This window comes from Urocitellus parryii, chromosome 10, assembly GCF_045843805.1.
Source record: "Urocitellus parryii isolate mUroPar1 chromosome 10, mUroPar1.hap1, whole genome shotgun sequence".
NCBI lineage: Eukaryota > Metazoa > Chordata > Mammalia > Rodentia > Sciuridae > Urocitellus > Urocitellus parryii.
Window position 1 is genome coordinate 52,642,357 of NC_135540.1, and position 21,669 is coordinate 52,664,025.

The following is a 21,669-nucleotide window of genomic DNA, read 5'->3' on the forward strand; positions in this document are numbered from 1 at the left end:
TTTTGTATGTAGTGTTAGAAAAGGGTCCACTTTCACTCTTTTGCATGTGGACAGCTAGTTTCCTCACCACAATTTATTAAAGAGATTGTCCTTTCCTCATTGTGTGTCCTTGGCACCTTCATTGAAAATCAATGCAGCATAAGTGTGTGGATTTACTTCTGGGTTTTTTATTTTGTTCCATTAATCTCTTCATCTAGTTTTATGCCCGTGCCATGCTGGTTTGAGTACTATAGCTTTATAGTAGTTTTCTACATCAAAATATTAATGAAAAAATTTGAAGAAGTCTCAGAAAAATGGGAGGATATCAGGTGTTTTTGAACTGGGAAATAATCTTGTTAAAATGTCCATATGACCCGAATCACCCTACAGATTCAATGCAATGTATATCAAAATTTTGAAGACATTTTTCAAAGAGATAGAAAAAAAAGTCCTGGAAATTTTACGGAAACTACAAAGACTCGGAATAGCCAGAGCAATCCTAAGCACAAGAACAAAGCTGGAGGCATCATGCCACCTAATTTTAAAATCTAGTCATTATTTAAATGTAATGAAAACTTGTCATTTGCAGTATATTTCATGATGAATACTTTCATAAAGCAACTAATTAAATTTTTAGTGTAAACACTGACCTTCTTTCTTTTTTTTTGGTGAAGTCTGAATTACTATATATTGATTTGGCCTAGAATAGTGTATACTTACACTAAGTCCTTTTCAAAAACTAACTTTTAATCCACTTAAAATATAATTCAACTTTTAAGCTCTTAGAGCATTGCTTATTTCTAGTAAATGATTAATAAATATATATGTGTATGCTTCCTTGATTTATGTCGGTAATCATAAAATCATCTGTCAGTTTTAAAAGCCTATTTGGACCAGACATTTGTTTGTTCCTCAGAACAGCAGTGACTTGATGTGCATTCATTTTATGATTCACAGAATCCCCATGGGCCCATGGTGATATGATTGAAACCAGGCCAATTGATGTTTTAATCCTTTCTGTCCTTCAGGAAGAAATGGAATTAAAACTTAAATTTTTGATACTTAGTATTTTTTGCACTGAGCTAAGATTATAGATAGGATGTAGAATTTAGATTCATGCTAAATGGATTTATAATCCAAATTAGATATGCAGAATAGTGACCTTGGGTAATAAATTTGAGGAAATAACAACTTGGTAAGAAAATTAGCAACAAACCAAAACAGTTGAAGTAGAGATGGCAAAGTAGTGCTGGTAGTGGATTAAGGAATAGAACTAAAAGTTCAATTTCCTGTCCTAACTCTGTCTTGAGCTTTTTGCATAATTTTGAGTATTACACCTGTTTTGGCTCTGCATTAGTTTTTCTATCTTCAAACTGGTTCACACTCTGCAGAGAAGTCGGAGTAATGTGTGAAATAATAAATATGAAGCACTTCAAGTCTTCAGAATAAAGTGTCCACAACAAAATGAAATAATAATAGGGATATATTATATAAACCACATTTAATCTTCTACCTTATAAAGTGAGTAAATTAGGGAATAAAATTTCACACTTGGAAGGAATCATTTTAGAAGTGACTTGAAGAAATAAAGAGCCAGTACATTTAAAGCAATTCAATGTACAAAAACTTGATTCCTACACAAGTTTTGGAAAACATATGGCCCTATGCAAAGTTACACCTTTGTGAATTTAATTACTACCCAGAAGGCAATTCTTTTAGTGTGTTAAATCAGTGGTAGGCAAAAATATGTGACTTCCAAACAATTGATAATAAATTATCATTAAATGTTAAGTTAACGATTATCATTAAATTAAAATACAAACAACTTATCATTAAAAGACAATTTCATAAGTGGTAATTAACAAGAGTCATTACTGTTATATGCCTTTAGATATTTTGTATAGTTTTTAGATATACTTCCTAATACAGAAACTATAAGTGCTGAATATCCCTACATTTCAGGCAAAAGAGTCACATGTGCTCTTTTCTCTTAAAGTGAATGATTAATTGAAGGAACATTTGGGGAGACAATGAAATAAGAACCCTAAGTGTCAACAGAGATAATAATGTATTGATTATTATGCAGATACAGATAATTTTAGAATACTTAAAATAGTGAAAAAATAAGTTATCCAATCCAATATTGAAATAAATTGTTGCATACAGTCATATGGGTTTGGTTATAAATGAGACTGGGTGCTATCTTTAGGAAAGGTTTGATGATAGGAAAGTGAGGAATTTTTCAAGATGGTTAAAAAAATGTGTTTAGCATGATCTAATTGCATGTTTTTAAAAGGTGGAATCTGAAGTCAGTCTTCTAATTTCAATGACAAAATATCCTTACCAAAATAATATGTTTCCAATATGAAGAACAATAGATGGGCCAATGTCAAAAAAGGGATGGAATTAAAAAAAAAAAAAAAGAATAGACTCCTTCTGTGAGAAATAGAAAGTTCGGTGGTCCATTTTCAGAATACAGTATTTAGCCATAAGAGGGTGTAATAATAATTGGGGTGTAAAGAAGTCAGCAATAGGGGGAATAGAACTGAATGGAAAGTTACAGGCAGTTAACTCACACAATAGCACCATAGCCTATGGATGCAGCATATCCAAAGTCCACAGGCCTGAACAGCCCCTTGGCAAACAGGAGGTGGGGTAATGGACCAATAGAGATAGGAATTGTCGGTTAAGAAATAGTTCTTACTTAAAGAAGTAAGATCTGTGTACATGTCAAACCTCACCCTCAGAAGAACTTCCCACCACAAGAGAACAAAGGGAGATGGGGAAAACTAAAGCTTTATTTCTTTAAATAACCCAATAGGATATAGTAAAGTCTAGTGACGTTTGGGAAGACTATGTATCCCATAGTATTGAGCCAATGAGGAATCGGGTGGGGGGGGCGAATGTTTTAGCACTAGGGATAAAATGCTGATTGTAACCATTCTGAGGGCCCCTGACCACCAGGAAACCTGATCTTGCAAGATTGTCATTAAAGTTTCACTTTTTTTTTTTTGCTGTACCTTGTGTCTCAGAGCCCATTCTTTGGATTTGGGTTAAGTGAGTGTGTTTCTCACAGGTAAGCATATTTCTCACATTTCCTCCCCTCAAGTAGACCTAGCATACCTAAGAAAGTTATTCTGAAAGCATGGGAAAGAGATTGAAGACGTTGGTCTTTAGCTCCAGAATTCCTCCAGGTCTTGATTTTATCTTATACATCTTGTTCCTAATTTCCCTTAGTTCATCAGCCCCTTTTCCTTACCTGAACTCCCCGATTATTGATGACTAAATTGTTCACTGATGACCTCATGAACAATAAGTTATGGGTAAACAGTACCCACTCCTATTCCCTGCTGTGCCCTGGTGGAGCCTGCATCAGTGCAGTAATGCCCTGAATAAGCACTATTTGACCATGGAAGGAGATCTGACTCAAGGGATGAATTCTGAATCAGATCCACCAAAATCAGGCATATATCTCACCACACTGAAATGGCACAGGATAGTTGGCTGTCCCACTACTAATCAGCTGCTACCTCTGACAGAGTCTGCCTTCTATTCCAATTCTCAGTAACTAGAAGATGCTCGGGAAATGTTTGATGAAAGAATGGATAAATTAATAATTTTCCATTATTATAAGCACTGTCTATAAGATCTAGGAATATTACACTGATCGAAAGAATGATTTTGAGGGTGTACGTGAAATTACAAATATGATAAATCCTTAAATGGTATATGTTTGGTGAATATTTCCATTCACATTTATTTCTAAGGAAAAGAACCAGAAGCAATCCAGCCCATCTATTTGTCATCACTTTTAGAATATGTATGGTTTAAAAATAGCTCTGAACATAGTTACTTGACAAGGGTAAGATTTGTCTTCTGTTTTGAAAGCAGCAAAATATTCTAAATTTATACACACTGGTATATATCTTCCTAAAGGGCATTAATTAAGAATACCAGTTAGGACTAAATCTTCTTCCCATTCTGGTTTTTATCAGGCTATGTAGCTGTACTCTCAATTCTACATACTTAAAGACAAAAATAACAGAACACCATCTCAATTTCCAGAATGAAAAACTGCACATCTATTCTAGAAATTCTGAATCCAAAATGTTTACAGAAATGGTTAATAAGGCAGCATATACTGGCAAATCTAATGCTTACTGTTTATAGGAGAAAGCAGCCTACATAGAAGGCTTTTCTTTCCATCAGCTGGTACTCAATATTTGTGTTTCTTCAGATTGACAGGCTGGATGTGGAGAGTTTGTTTAGCAACATTGAATCTGTGCATCAGATATCAGCCAAGCTGCTGTCCTTGTTGGAAGAGGCCACAACTGATGTGGAACCAGCCACACAAGTAATCGGTATGTTTATTCTCTTCTCAGGTTCTATGATACAACAGGAAGTAATATTTTAATAACCTCACGGTACTTTGGTTTTATGTTGCTAACTCACAAAGCTTCCCAGGAGATATATAAATGCTAAATCCATCTTCGGCTCATTGTAATTACACAAACTCTGTATTTATTTTCAAATGGGTTCATATCCATTTGCTGAAGTCCCTCAGTAGCACTAAGCATACAATTTGCTTTTTAATTTCCAATCTTTCAACCTCTTTGCCTTCCAGATGTTCTTTCATTTTGTTTTATGGCTAACACTTACTTGATCCTTAAAGAATTAAATCTTTTAATAGCTTTACTGGTTTTAGCCACAATGTTTTCAAATCTTATGCTTATGAATTGATTGATTTTTAAATAGTAAATCTTTTACTTGGGAAGTTTATATGATTTATAAAAAAAATTACATGGGTTTCTGTTTTTTCAATTCTTTTCCCTTTTACTCTCAAATAGTCTTAGATACAGTCATTTTCTTACTCTGGTAAAATCTTTAAAAACAACTACAAGCTCATGTGAATTTGAGACAAATTTCAATTCTTTCCCTTTCTTGGACATTCCTAAAAATTCCTTGAAGTTCTTGGTTTGTATATCTGAGACTAGGAATTCTTCTAAAAAAAACTAACGCTTTTCTATTTCACACATAATATACAATATAAACAATATACATTCAATAATATATAAGTAATATAAAACAATATACACTCAATACAAGAACAGCAAAACATTTGAGGAGTACCTAAAGTAAAGGATGAAAGTTGTCTTTATACACCTCTCCAAAGCCACTGTCTTCCCCATAAATAACCGTTGTCATCAGTTTGATGGAATCCTTTCTTTGAAATATACAGACATAGACACAAACGTACAACTTATATTTTTATTGACTATGTCCTTTTTGTTACTAGAAATAAAAGTTTAAAAGTGGCATGAAATTGGCCACTTTTAAATGTACATGTCTGTACACCTGATTTTTATTTTTTACAAGTTATATGATGACCCATTTGCCTTAAAAGTAATTTAAAGAAAAATCATGACCTTCCATTTCACTGTTTATTAGTAACTACTACTTAAGATTTCCCCCTCTCAAGGATTGGAGACCCTAATTCACTTTAGGAATAGGGGCAATGAAGGCAGATCATTAGCTACTTTCTGCTGAATAGGGGCAGAGGCCTACAGGGTAGGTATCCCAAATATTCTCTGTCAGTGAAATGGTCTGGATTATGAGTAAGACCTATCCAGGAAACCACAGTAAATCTCTGATTTAGTAGAAACAGATTGTAAACAATTTGGGAGGCGGATGCCCTACAAGAAAAAAAAAAAAAACCCTAAGTATTAGAATAAGATTGATAGAAAAAAATAGACACAGCAATGTCCAAATACACCAATGAGTTTGAGAATGACTATAGATACTAGCAATTTCCTCCACAAGGAAGTTCCATAAAACCATGAACTAAAAGTTGTCCTCATGACAAGGCCAGGAAGGACACAGGATCTATTTGAAAGTGCAAATATTTGAGGAATTGAGTTCAAAGTTGTCAGGAATATAAACACGACATTCTGTCTGAATGATGGCACAAGTACCACCCTGAGCTACTGTGAGAACATCCAAGGCCACTCAGTTTTGTAAAACAGCTTTTCTTATGAGTGCCACCTTTCTCAGTGTCATGGAGAGCTGCATGGGTATAAATGGTCAGATTACATTCTCTAGACCAATTTGTGAGATAAACAGTGAAGCTAAATGATCATTCCAATGAGAAACAGACCATCCCCGTCTATGCTTGAGATTGGGGAGGTTTGTAGGTTATCCTATTTGAGGGGCCCACCTCCCTTGCATCCTTTAATACCCAATAGTACATCTTCCCATCCAGCGTGGAGGAATCTAGGGCCATGAGTTTGTACCACATATCCAATGGTCCAACTGAGTGCTGGCCATCTAATTCCAGGACTGAGGAACTAGTTAGTCCCAAACCAATCATCAGCCTGTAAAATCACACTATATTGACATTGAGATTCTGGTGTTCATCCTAACTCTTATGTGGAATTAGCCATTTGTAAGTGTGATTGCATTCTTTCCAACAGATTGGGGCCTTCTTATTTTGTCCTATGGGGTGCATAAGCCATATATTACCATCCCAAATTTGATAGTAACCATCCTTATATCTTTGATATTCTGACATTGATAGTGGATTGGCTCAAATGGGCCTTAATGATTGCAAAAGCTTGGAAATTGGTTTAGAAGTGAGGCTTTTTCCAGGACTTGGGTGTGACAAAATCTTATTTCAGGCCATAATTTAAAATCTGCATGAGTAGTGGTTTGTAATGCATATGTTTCCTCCTTTTGTTCTATTATTAAAGATTGTCATTTATCTAGTCATTCCCTTGTAGGGAGAAACCCAACAGGGTTGTGTCAATCCATTGTTCTGATTGTTCAACTGCTGACAACACCAAAAGAAAAGAACACAGTGCCTTGAGTGAAAAACTTAGACAAGCACCTAAGTTGGTTAACATACCATGCCCCAATATTGGAGTGGGATATTCAGTCATTACCAAAAAAGAATGAGTGAATATTATATCTTCCCAACTGCAACAAAGATGAGTAAAATGTCTTACCTTGGGTATTTCACTGATTTCCACTACCAAGCAGGAATAAGCAGAAAGGTGTTCAGGGAAAGAGGTTAAAACACTATATACGTAGGGTTGGTATCCAAAAGGAATTGAATGGCCCCATTTCTTACCTCCAATTTTACCCTCAGTTCTGCCCCACTGATGTTGACTGTTTGGGAGCACTACCTGATTCTAAAGGTATCCTTATTCTTAGGCCATCATTTGGAGAATATCTGATCTGTGGGGCCCCTTTTGTCCTCAGGGAAATCAGCTTTCCAGAAGACTCTCCTGCCAAATATATGGCAAGGAGTTTTTGGAAGCCTGCCCTTAATTCTACAATTTTTCTTCCAGTGTCCTGATTTTCTGCAATGATGACAGACATCTTTAGGGTCACCAAGGTCCCATGGAAGAGGAAATGGGTGCCCTCTAAGAACTGCAGCCAATAATTGCACCCATCTCTTGCCTCTCTTTTTCTCCTTTAGCTGGTTCCTCAAAGTTTCCTTTCAGTCTCAGTTATAAAAGAACCTGGGAGACTACCTGGAGTAGATCATCAAGAGAAGCCTCAGGGTCCATTGCCAATTTTTGTCATTTATTTCCATTATCTGAGATGGATTGAATATTGAATTTATCTTTTAAAATATGTTGCCTTCAAGAGATGTAAGATCTAAAGGTGTAGATTTTACTAAGGCTTCCTTCACTTTTTCTAGAAAAGTCATGGGATTTTCCTCTAACTCCTGATCGATAGTGGTCAATTTCATGTAATCAATAGGTTTCTAAGTTCTGCCATGAAACAAATGATCATGTGATCCCTATGCCACCTGCCAGAGGATTCATCATAATTCCATTAGGGTACTCAGTTGGAATAGCTGAAGAACCCACAGGGTATATAGTGTGAGTAATATGTAAACCAATCCCCAAAGCCCCAGCAGCTACTGTCACCAGATGTCTCTCTGTGTCTGTTAGAGTTTGACTCAAAATTACTGTTATATCTCTCCAGGTTAGATCAAAAGCCTGGGTTAAATGTTGCAATCCTTCTATGTACTTATCAGGATCATAAGAAAACTTCCCCAAAGCCTATTAGATTTGTTTTAGATCTAGCATAGAAAAAGGCATCTGTAATCTGACCCAAATTTTCCATTTGTTTCTTGTAATGGGCATAATCTGGAGATGGGCTTATGATGAGTCAAACCAGGATGGGGGGAGGGAGAGCAGTAGGAAGGGATGGTGGGTACAGAGGGAGAGAGGGAGAGTTAGGTTTTGACAGATATGAGTGTGAAATGCACCGTTGAGAGGGAGGAAGGTATAGTTTGGGGGGATCCCCTAGGCCAACAATGTCTTGACTCATAATTGCTATAAGGAAATCACTAATGTCCTACTGAGCACATAAATCTTTTTGATTGCCCAGTAAAAACAAAGCCTATACCTAGGGGACTTCTGACCATTTTCCTTCTTTTCTGCAAAAGGAATCTAATTGGGATAGAAATATAGTTTAGACTTCCATTGAGGGGCTATTTCTCTGTATCCCAAAATTCATATTGAAGCCATGCAAAAATTACAAGTGAAAATCAATCTCTTCTTCTTAAGGGTCTCTGGATCAAAATGGTCCCAGTGTCTCAGGATGCACCCCACAGTGGGTGGTAGCTGATATCAGCAGTTGATTTTCTATCTGTAAAACTAATTAAAGCCAGAGTCTGTCAATACCAGGCATCCTTCGGCAGTATTGACATCCAAGAGAGATGGATGTATGAAGGCATCCCTCCTGTACCTTAAACTCAGAATCATGAAGTGTTCCTGCAAGGTTCCTGAGAATTTGGTGTAGCATGCCTATCTAAGTTTTATAACTTGTGACTTATTTACTCAACCTCTGTCTCTAAAGTTTGTAATCTAATTTAAGAAACATTTTTAATAACTTTATGTCAGCCAGTTGATATGACTTGGGGATGTGACCTTTAATTCCTTTGTGTAGAATTTTAAGAGTTGCATAGGAAAGAAGAGGGGAGCAGAGGCTTTTGTGTCATCATGTTGGAAACATAGATAAGTGATGTAGAAAAGAGCAAGTCACAGTATTTTTCAGCTTTTCTTTTGAATAATAGATGTGAAGGGACATATTGTCCATGCAGAGTCACTATAGAGTAAGGACCAAAACTACCATTTTGTTGAAGAAAAAAGAATACCAGCTGAGAAAAGGCTTGTTAGCTGTGAGATATCTTAAGCTAACAAGTGTCCAGTGAGATGATTTATAAGTAGGTAAAGATGGTGAACTAATCACTCTCTAGATATTGGATATGGTCTTTAAGAAGGTGGTATAATGCCCATTACTGAGGAGATTCAGCCGTACGCCATAAGACAACAGTCACTACAGTGGAGATATCTTGTTGCCTCTATAGTGGCCTTGCCGGAAAAAATGCTAGAAAAAGCAAGAGAGCATGCAAGTCTGCATGTTAGCAGGGTGGGGTGGGGTGGGTTGTCACTGTGGTTACGGAATGCCAGAAAAGCTGAACAAATGCAATGACATGAGACAAACAGAGCACAGGTGTGACACACAAAAGAGCTTTTGACAGAGGAAAGTGTACAGAGAGAAGTCCAGGGCAAAAGATGAGATATCAGAGGCTAGGTTAGACATCATCTCAGACAAAGCTAGGAGATGAACAAGGTGAATTTAAAAAACGTGTCCTGTAGATGGCTGTTGATTTCAGTTGAGGCACCAGGCTAGCTGTCACAGGAGAGTGGGGAGCTAGTGCACCAAACCTCCGTTCTTGTGTTCCAACAAAAGAGAATTTAAAGCCGGCTACCAAAATCCATGCAAGAGTACTTTATTGTAAGTGAAAGTAAAGTAAGGCTCAAGCAAAGAGCACTCTCAAGAGAGAGTGGTTTCTCTCCAAGCAGAGAACAAAGGAAACAGTGCTGTCTCCAGGTTTACTGCTGTTTTATGCTTGTCTTGAGAACTGAGGACTGCCTCCTGCATTCTTTCCAATCAGGTGTTCAGCTCCTGCTTCACACATAGTAGTGGAGCTTTTGACCCTAGTTTGTCTTCTCTGGAACTGTCATCATGGCCATCCTATTCAGGGAGACTTCCTCTGTATGTTGATCCTATATTAACGTGGGTATGGGGTCAGTGGCAAGTCAAAAGTTACTTTAGTGTGCGGGTGTTACTAAAGAAACCTTTCCAAGATATGTGGAGGTATCTATGGCCACAACTCCAAGCTTTACATTCACCTCAGTAGACCCCATCAAAAGTCAGTCCCATTAGTCTCTCTTTCTTGATGCATTTCCTTTATTGTTCTTTTTATTCCTATGTGTTTATTCTCAGAGTCTGTGCAGCCATTTATTTTTAGCAAGTTATCTGATTATCCATTTGCCTTAAAGGTAGTTTAGCTTGATTTAGTGACATACGCCTGTAATCTCAGTGGCTCAGGAGGCTGAGGCAAGAGGATGGCAAGTTCAAAGCCAGCCTCAGCAAAAGTGAGGCACTAAGCAACTCAGACCCTGTCTCTAAATAAAATAGAAAATACGGCTGGGGGTGTGGCTCAGTGGTTGAGTGCCCCTGAATTCAATCTCCAGTACCAAAAAAAAAAAAAAAAAAAGGTAATTTAAAGAAAACTTTAAAAGTAACTAAATATAAAGAGAACATTTGTAATGGAAAATCAAGGAAGGATTCCTTTTTTTTTTTTTGTACCAGAGATTGAACCAGGGATGCTTTATAGCTGAGCTACATCCTGAGATACATAGACACACACACACACACACACACACACACATATATATATATATATATTATATATATTTATATATAATATATCTATATTTTATAGACAGGGCCTCGCTAAGTAGCTGAGTTTAGTTTTGAACTTGAAATCCTCCTGCCTCAGCCTCCTGAGTTGCTGGGATTATAGGCATGTGCCACCACATCCAATAAGAAAGGATTCTTGAAGAAGATGTTAGTTGGACTAAAGTATAGGTAAGACTTCTCTACAGAATGGGAGAAAATCATTGTCACCTAAACCTCAAATACAGCATTAATCTCCAGGATATATAAAGAACTAAAAAAAAAAAAAAAACCACACAAAAAACACATAACCCAATCAATAAACGGGCAAAGGAACTGAACAGACACCTCATAGAAGAAGAAATATAGTCAACAAATATATGAAAAAAATGAAAACTACACTGTGATTTCATCTCACTCCAGTCAGAATGGCAATTATCAAGAATACAAGTAACAATAAATATTGGCAAGGATGTGGGGAAAAGGTTTATTCATACATTGGTGGTGGGACTGAAAATTGATCCAAGCACTATGGAAAGAAGTATGGAAATTCCTTAGAAAACTTGGAATGAAACCACCATTTGACCCAGTTATCCCACTCCTGGGTATGCACCCAAAGGACTTAAAATCATTATACTACAGTGATACCGTTACATCAATGTTTATAGCAGCTCAATTCACAATAGCTACGCTATAGAACCAACCTAGGTGACAATTAGCAATGAATGGATAAAGATAATGTGGTACATATACACAATGGAATATTACTCAGCCTTAAGGAAAAATGAAATTCTGGCATTTGCTGGTAAATAGATAGAACTGGAAACTATTGTGCTAAGTGAAAAAGCCAATCCCAAAGTACAAAGACTGAATGTTCTCCCTGATATGCAGATGCTAATATACAATAATGGGACAGGGGGTTGGGGGGAGGGAAGAATAGAATTTCACTGGATTAGATAAAGGGGCATGAAGGGAAGGAAGGGGGAATGGGAATAGGAAAGACAGTAAATTGAATTGGACATTACTTTCCTATGTTTATTTATGAATACACGACCAGTAAAACTCCACATCATGTACAACCACAAGAATGGGAAATTATACTCCATGCATGTAAAATATGTCAAAGTACATTCTGCTGTCTTGTATAAGTAAAAAGAACAAATAAAAAATTTTTAAAAAGACTTCAACAAGTAGATTCTATGCTGGGCAAAAATCTATAAATGAAAGTAAAATCATAAACAGAAAATACCAAATATGTTTGGGAAATGTGGAATGATTAAGCTGGAGTGAAGTATTCATGTAAGGCAGGAGTGAGAAATTAATCTGGAAATGCAGAATAGGGAAGGTCTGTACTTGAAAGAAAAGTTTGGAATTTATTCTACATATAATAAAGAGCCATTAAAAGATTTTTATGCAAGGACATGAGACACAAAAGTTTCTGGAAAAAAATTGGTAGGTAAGAAGGGTATGATTAAAAGATGAAATTGAAGCCTAGACCAGCAAAATAGATTCTTATAAATTAGACAAGCCTGTGTCAACAGCATGGAGGCTAAGGTGGGTACAGTGGAAATAGAAAGTAGGGGTTGCTTTAAAACAATGTGGAAGAAAGATTAAATAAGGTTTAGCGGTTGGGTGCTTATGTTGGAGTCAAAGACAGTTCTAGAACATGCTGGTTTCCTGTTGTTTTAAGATATTCAGTTCAGTTTAGCATTTGTTCTGGATCTTTCCTTTTTGGAGAAGTATGATTACTAATAGTTATCATAATAAGTTTGATAAGCCTCTACATCATACTTCAATTTCTGATATAATTTATAATAACATAGGACAGCTAATGGAGTTTTCACCTTGTAAACTCTGAAACAGCCCATTTCTCCTTTCCCAGCTCTTCTAGTTTCAAGGAATCTCACATCTTCCTTTAAAGTGCTACAGCTGGGCAAAGGCTGACAAAATGATAACACCTGGACAGGAACAATTAGAAGCAGTTAACTCACCCCTGTTCTGGTGGTGATGGGAAATGTACTTGATGCTGTAAAACCTGCCATCACTGGGTGCAGCAGCCGGTTGTGTCATGGCCCACATCATGACCCGTGAGAAACACGAGCCCACTAGCATGCTGGGTCAATGGGGTTAGTGAGATCTGTGGGGAATCACAGATTAGATGTTAATGAAATACGTGCATGTGAAGGAGAGCAGGCTTGCTACAGAGCATCTGCATGTTCTTGTTGTAGCAATTTATTTATTGTTATGATACATAACTACAACTCTTTTTTATTATTTGGTAATGCTTATCTTATTGTGCAAAAAAACGCCTTCCAAAACAAAGGTTTAATGTATTCATATTTAATATAAATTAAATATTGATTTTATGTTTCCTCAGAAGTTGATGCTAAACATACAAAATAACACATCTACCATAGGGTCCTTAATATTGTCACTGACCATAAGACATCCAGAAGACAGAGATCTGCTAATGAAGCAGCAACAGCTATGTCAAAAATTAGCATTATTTTTAGACTGCTCAAAGTAAGTGACTTAACACAAGCAGCTGCTTAAGATGTGTTTACATGTCACTTCATGCAGCATGACTTTTTATTTTAGGCAATGATGGTTGTCCTCAACTAATTTAATTCAATTTTATTTCCAAGTTTCCTTGAGCCTACAAGAAATGTAAAGCAATGACTACTAAGGAGTTGAAAACATTAGCAGGAGAGTTTGCAAACATTTAAATGATGTTTACATCAGTTTGAGCAGATGAGGCCAATAGAAAATTAATTAACGCAATTTACAAAACCAAAGAGTATTTGGAAGTTTATTTTGTCAAAATTAATTGTCTGACCTTATTGTAAATGTTACTGTCACTTTAACTTAAAAATTAAACATTGTGAATGCAAATGATAATATGAATACAAGTAATGGTGGAGCATAGCATCATAGTAAAATAATGTTTACTAAAACAGAAATCTATGGAGCAGAAGTGTCCTTATCACTGATTGTGATACATACATAATGAAGCTGTGATATTTTACTAATTAAAATGGAATCTAGTCAAAATTTAAATATACTTTCATATTCACAGAATTAGGGTGAATGAAAATGTTTGGAGGATAAAGTTGATGTTGAATTAAAATATAATCTGATGCACAACAGAACATAGTTTCTTTGTTGCCAGTTATTAATCAGATTGTAGGATTGCTTGATTCTTTGAAGCACCACTTTACAAATCAACCAAAGTGTCCTATGATGATATTGGGCTATTTTTGTAAACAAGATCTCTGAAATTGTATTGTATTTTCTTCAAAATCAGTTGGAGGTCTTTCATTATGGAATATATAAACAGAATTATTAACTTAAGATTTCTTATACTTATAAGTTGTGATGATTGAAAACAAAATTGTAAACAGAAAGACTTTGAAATTTATCCCTACAAAAACAATGAATGAGGTAAAAATTAAATAAGAGCTCATGTTTATATAGATATATCCTTAGAATTTTAATATTTCCACTTATCAGAAATTTATCTGAGCTTATTAGATATCTCTGTGACTATAGAGAATATTTTTAATTTAAAATATTATGGTTTGCACATTTGAAAAGTAAAATGAATAATCCTAGAAGTGGATTATAATCCATAGAATATAATAAATATCAATAAGCATATTGGTATAAGTAAGCAGAGAGAACAAATGACTCCTAGAGTAGCTTTCAATTAATAAATATAGACAGAAAGATAAAAATAGAAAATCACCATGGTTATAATTTTTTTGTAGACAAATCCCACTAATCAAAGCTCTCTTGAGTGATTGAAAGAAGAGAAACATACTTTTCAAGTCTCAAAGTTGGGCCTCAGTAATTTTTAACCTTGAAGGGAAAGATGGTAATTTTACAGTGAGAAATTCAGCAGAGACCAGCTTACTCAAGTGATCCAGGTCAACACCAGGAAATAACATGGATGAACAGCATGGACTTTGTGCACTGAGACAGATACGACATCATGACTATGGCATTTTGGCCCAAAAAGTATCCAGTAATATTCAATCATGAGAAAATATTAGACATCACTAAGGAATTCAAATGACACTTGATGAAGAAACTGATCAGATACTTAAGTATAAAAGTCATAAAAAAAAACAATCAAGGCAAGACTGAGGAACTGTTATAGAATGCAAGAAATAAGGGAAAAGTAACAAATAAATGCAAGTGAGAATCTGAATAAGTCCTAAAATAATCAAAAAACATTCCTGCTGAAATTCAAACAAGATATTTAGTTTAGGTAATAGCAGTGCACCAAAGTTAAATTCCCTTTTCTGACAATGCATTAAAGTTATATAAGATGTTGAAAATTGAAATTAGAAGTCAAAATACACTTTAAATTTCATATTCGTATGTATGGATTTAAGTCCTATCATACAGAGGTATGGAAATGACAATATGAATTTTGTACTGACCTACAGTTAGAGTTAGAGAATTAAAATTAATATGAAGAAATATGAATATTCATAAGGATGTAGTTTTGAAATTTTTTGTGAAAACATATATGTAAACATACAGGATCTGAAAGAGGGGAGAGTAAATAAAAGAGGGAGTGAATATATATTTTGTAATATGGGATGGATTGATAAACCTATATATGATTTACTTTGACATGCATTCAAATTTAACATTAAAAATAAAAAAAAATGTCAAAATAAAAAAAAAGATGTTAACATTGTGAAAGATGGGTGAGGGATATTTGAAAACTGTACTATTTTTGCAACTTTTCTATACATCTAAAATTAATTCACAATGTTAAAATATTATGATTTATGGGAAAAATCAGTCGAATATATTCATAATTTCAAATTTACTTATCACAAATTACAATCTTAAAAATACAGCAAGTAGTTGGTCATGGTTGGTGCATGGAGGCTGAGGGAGGAGGATCACAAGTTTGAGACCAGACTCAGCAACTTACAGAGGATCCAAGTAACTTAGCAAGACCCTCACTAAAAGTAAAAAGTAAAAAGTACTTGGGATGTAGCTCAGTGGTAAAGCACCCCTTCGTTCAATTTCCAGTTAAAAAAAACAATTACAGCAAAAATTTATGGGAAAAAACCCAGTAAGGCCATTTCAGTAAGTATCAGTTGAAGTTTTATTTTAATATTATCACTGTTTCTTTCTGAAATGGCCCTGTGACTTGCTTTGATCTGTAAAATGAAGCAAAATAATGTTTTATAACAATATATGACTTATGCTCAAGGTTCAAACTACCTTGCCATTCCAACTAGCACAACCAAGGCCTTAGAACTGGCAGTACCATCTTCCTCAGTCAAACAGCATTCCTCAGTTGGCCCGCCAACTGACTACAAACATAAGGGTAAACCCATCAACACCACACAGAAAGAAGCCATCCCAGCTGAACCTTGTCCAACTGTAAACCCATGGAATTGTGAGCAACAAAGAGCTAATCTTTAAGTTTTATGGTGACTTTTTTACTGCAGTAATAATCAATTACAGATTACAGGTTTAAAAAGGAAAGAGTAATTCATTTCAATTCAACTGATGAGGAAAAACTTGATTGGGAATGTGGCCTTTGAGTGGGATTTCTAAACAAGAATAGGGTAAAGGCAGCAGAGTATGGGAAATTCCCTGAAGGACAGCATTAGTAGAACACACCTGAGGCACAATGCCAGGTGGATTCCATGATCAATGCATGGTAGTCCAGTTTAGAGCTCACTGGAAATTTCCACCATGAACTCTTTTACCAAAGTACTTACATCTCATAGGATAAACTAATTTTTGGTGAGATGTTTCCAAAATCATAGTATCGCAAAACATAAGCACAGGTGTTCCATTTCCTAATCCTTAGATGACACAAATAAGAGCTTGTGATTTGCAGCTCTAGTGCCAAAGGGGGAAATTTTCCTAATACCTAAATAAACCAGGAAGAAAACTTTACTCAATAATAACCTTGGGGTTTGGATGACATTCAAGTTTAAATACAGAAACATATGCTTGCAGATCTGAGAGCTCCAAGGGAATTGTCTGGACTATGATGCCAAAACAGAAAGTGGATTTTTAAATGTTGGCTTAAACAGAGTGTCTAGATAGAAAACGGGTTTTAAATCTTTAGAGATGAGAGCTCTTGTTTCTGTTTTAAGTTGAACATCATTCTGTAGCAATTAATGAAAATAGAGAGGAAGGACAAAATGAAATGATACGATTGAATTTAAGAAATGTGGACTTTAATATCAGGTTGAATTGGGACCTGGCTCATCCTATTGCTAGATGTGAGATCTAAGGCAAGTTATAAAACTTCACTAAATTTTAGTTTCCCATGTAGGAATTGAAGAAAATAATACCTACCCCATATAATTTTATGAAGATTAAATAAAATCAAGTATAAGGAATAATAATAGCCCAGTGTCTATTTTTAATAAATAATAAATTATGTTACTAAAATGTTATTATCCTGAGAATACTAAATTTATCCATCTAGTTACAAAGCTTGATTTTTAAATATATGTACCAATGAATAAAATACAAATTTTTTCCAGAAGGCCTGATTGTGTTTTTCAAACAAATTAGATTTGCTGGGTGTGTGGGGTTTCTAGATACTCCCAATATCTATGCATCTTGTTAATTCATACATCTAATATGATTGCACATTTTCTTTAGGAAAGGAGATTTAGCTTATCAAATGTCCTTTCCACATTTTGGAGAGTGAACAGTAACTGCAATATGTAAACTCCAAAGACGGCCCTCAATGAATCATGGGTGGTAGCATTCATACTGCAGTATAGTCTAGTCCCACATTGACCCTGACACACTAACTAATCCAATTTAATGGAAATGCCACTGTGCTAGCAACTGGGCCTACACCTCAGGAAAGCATGACAATGTCTGTGCTTGTAATTTTGGGAACCTGCCATTTAACAAGGCTAGCTACCTTGCTGAAAATATAATATGAAGAGGCCACAAGGAAAGAAAGAAGACTGAGATTAGGTATTGTGAGAGAGTGGCCTTGCTATCCCAGCATCCCAGCTGAAGCCAAACTACCACTGCCTCTGCCAAGACACAAACTTGTGGAAATGCCAATTTGGACGTCATAGTCCAGTTAAGCCCTTGAAGGACTACAACCCCTGGGGACATGAAGTGAAGCATAAGAACCTCACAGCTGAACCCAGTCAACCCATGAAATTGTGAAAGAAAATCAGATTGGTTGTTTCAAGCCACTAAGCTTTGGAATAGCTTGTTACATAGCAATAGAGAAACAAAACAGCAATTGCTGTCCTCTTACTTGTGCTTATTTGTTGTAACATATCAAAATATTTTTTTAAAACATTGTCATTAATACGTTTGATTCTACTTTCCTTGCTTACTTCATGTGCATTATGCTGAGAAGCAGACTGCAAGAAGCTTGTGATAAGGGAATTGTAATTTCTCATATGCTTTATCCTGAGGGTGAGTTTGTCATTGGAGAAAAGGACGATTTAGAGTTTTCCATTCTTTGAAGATGTGGTATATGATGTGCTGCTGTTCTACAGCAATACTTTGTTCTCCTAAAGCCATGTCTCTTGTAAAAAAGTGGGAATCTGGGTTTTTAGCAGTGACTTTGTGAGAAGAGTATGTCATTGAAAATTCATGTTATAATGCCATGTGGGAAATGAACAACGTAGCTCACTGGAATGCGTATTCCAGTAGCATACATGTGAGTGAGTGAGTGTGTGTGTGTGTGTGTGTGTGTGTGTGTGTGTGTATTTGACTGACTCAGGCAAACAGATAGGTTTGCCCTAGCTGATTCTGGTCACCTGGGACAGGTTGGGTAGTCCCAGGACTGGATGTGAGGCCGATTTGGAGAGTGTCATAGATGCAGGGCTAAAAGGTCAGGGCATTTTTTCTCAAATGTTAGCAATATCGGGAAAGCTGTCATCTTTGGAGAAACAACAAGGGAAAAAGAAGTTGGGGATTTCAAAGTCAAGAATACACAAATTCACACAGAAAAAGAAATATCAGTGGAAGTAGTTGCTAGGCTACAATGTGGGGGTTGTGCCTCCAGTCTCCTGAATGAGATCAGCATGAGTCCCAGGGTGGCTAGGACTTATCACTTGTAATAAAAATAAAACAAAAGTTGCTTAGTTTAAAAAAAAATCCTGCAACTCTATTCTCTGAGAGCAATGTTAATTCTAGGATGTTATGCTGATTGAACCATTTGTGGAAGTCAGTGGCTTAGCTTGCAGGGAGGAATACTAAAGAATTGCAGTAGATTTCAATGGACCTGTGAGAAGTCACATATTGCATATAATATACATGGATATAAAGCCCAGAGTGCTAGGACTCTGAGCATCCTATTAATATACAAATACTTTTAAGTCTCTAAGAAGCTATAAAGAGATATACATGTGTAGGGAGCAAACCTTGATGTGCACAATGGCTCAGAAGGAATCTGGTCTTTGGAAAAAGACAGATTTGTGCTTTAATTATGGCTGTGTCACCACTAGCTCTGGGGTTCTAACAAGTCACTTGCATCAAAGAGGAGTACATTTGCCTGGTTGGAATAGAAAACTGACCAAAAGGACTCAACCAAAAAGGGACTTAGTTTTCTCACATAGCAAGAAATCCATAACACCACAGCCCAGGACTGGCATAGTTGCTATGGGCTCCTTACATCTTTTTCCTTCAAAATCCTCAGTATATGGCTTTGAATTCATGGCGTCAACATCCTACACCACTTCCCAGCACCATTTCCTGCAGGCAATGATAAAAAACCACCTTCGATTAAGCATTTTTTAATTTGGGGAAAATATAGCCCCTTCTCAATGACTTCTACCTATAATTCATTTCATTCACACACATTATTTCATTTCAAATGTCACCTTGTGAACGTACTTGGCCACCTTTAGCTATAAGAGATTTGAGAAAAGCTAGGTCAGTATTTATAACTGGGTGCACATTCTGTGAGTTTGAAAGAAGAGTTTGGAAGAATGGAGAAGCAATTAGCAATGGATTCACATTCATTTGTTCCATATTTTAAATGAAGTCAGCAAGACCTCCATGCAGAAGGACATAAGGATGTAAGGCACACCCCATCCAGAAAGTAAGCTCCACAGGGGTAATGATTCTTATTTGTGGTTGACTGCTATGTCACCAGCACCCAAAACATTGTCCTCCATTAGTACTTAACTGGATAAATGAAATGCAGATATAAGAGTAAGTGTGGACTACACTGGCTGGCACACAGAGGGAACTCAGCAGATCACTGTAGGTGCTACTGTTACTGAATCTGTCTGTGATCTTTGCCAGTATCATTTTCAGAGGCTGCTACATATTACATAGCCATTAGCTGTTGCAGATATAAGAAGACTCAAAAAGAGGTATTTTCTAAGGTGAGATAAATGGATAATCATGGATTGTTCTAAGAATGGGGACTTCTTCAGTGTTATTAACCTTGAATATGGAAAAGTTATTTTATCTTTTCCTAATCCAGACAGCAAAAACTTTCTCAGAGAGCCAATGTTATCTAAATGTATTAGTTATAAAACTTCCCACCTAGAATTAAATTATCTGGGAAGTCAATATTAAGTTCAGGAAGAAAGCATGAGCTATCATCAAAATAATCAGCTATATTCTTTTCTTTCTCCACATTTTTTGTTGGAGCATTATGGTAGTACACACTGATGGGATTTGTTGTTATATTGTCATACATGCACACAATATAACAACATATTTTGGCCAATATCCCTCCCCAATACTTTCCCTCTCCATCGCCACTTCCCACTTCCAGGAGACCTTTCTTCTATTGATTTCCCTTTGATTTCATGAGATCCATCCCCCACCACAAACACCTTTCTTTTTCCATCTCTTGTTTCCACATAAGAGAGAAAACATACAACCCTTGACCTTTGGAGTTTGACTTATTTTGTTTACCATGATGGTCTCAAGTTCCATCCATTTCCCTGAAAATGATATAATTTTATTTTTCTTTATGGCTGAATACAACTTCATTGTATATATACCACATTTTCTTTATGCATTTATGTATTGATGGATACCTAGCCTGGTTTCATAGTTTGGCTATTGTGAATTGTGCTATTATAACATGGGTATGCATCAATGACTTTAATTTTTTAGGATAAACATTGAGGGACAGTATAGCTAGGTCATATGGTGATTCCATGCCTAGTCTTTTGAGGAACCTCCATACTGATTCCATAGTGGTTGTACTAATTTACAATCCCACCAGCAGTATAAAAGTGTTTTTTTTTCTCCACATTTTCTTCAACATTTATTATTATTTGTATTCTTGATGACTGCCATTCTGACTTGTGTGAGATAAAAATCTCAGTGTAGTTTTGATTTGCATTTTCCTAATTGCTAATGATGTTGAATATTTTTTTCATATATTTGTTGGGCATTTGTATTTCTTTGAGAAGTGTCTGTTTAGTTCATTTGCCCATTTATTAATTGGGTTATTTCATTTTTTTAGTATAACATTTTTTGAGTTCTTTATATATTCTAGATATATATTCTTTGTTAAAAGAGTAGCTAGCAAAAATTTTCTCCCATTCTATTGGTTCTCTCTTCACATTCCTAATTGTTTCCTAAACATTCTTAAAAGTTAGTACTGGACTAATACTTAAAGTGCATCTATTCCATAGTTGAAACAAAAATAAGAGCTTGAATTGCCACAAATTATATCACTAACTCTGAAAATAGTTGGAAAGGAACCCAAGGAGCTGGGTGCAGTGGCACATACCTATAATTGCAGAAGCTCTGGAAGCTGAGGCAAGAGGATTGCAAGTTCAAGGCCAGCCTTAGTAGCTTAGTGAGACCCTCAGCAACTTAGCAAGAACCTGTCTCAAAGTAAAACAAAAAATAAAAAATAAAAAAGACTAAGGATGTAGCTCAGTGGTAAAATACCCCTGGGTTCAATTCCTCGTACCAAAAGAAAAA

The 21,669-nt window shown here is 35.8% G+C and overlaps 1 protein-coding gene across 1 annotated transcript in view; it reads left to right on the plus strand.

Annotated features, from left to right (window-relative positions):
* Positions 1–21,669, plus strand: part of Arhgef38 (Rho guanine nucleotide exchange factor 38) — a 128,268-nt gene that overhangs the window by 53,245 nt on the left and 53,354 nt on the right. The window contains exon 3 of the mRNA XM_026404658.2: positions 4,217–4,340. Coding sequence (XP_026260443.2) covers positions 4,217–4,340 — 124 coding nt within the window. The remainder of the gene's footprint in view (positions 1–4,216; positions 4,341–21,669) is intronic.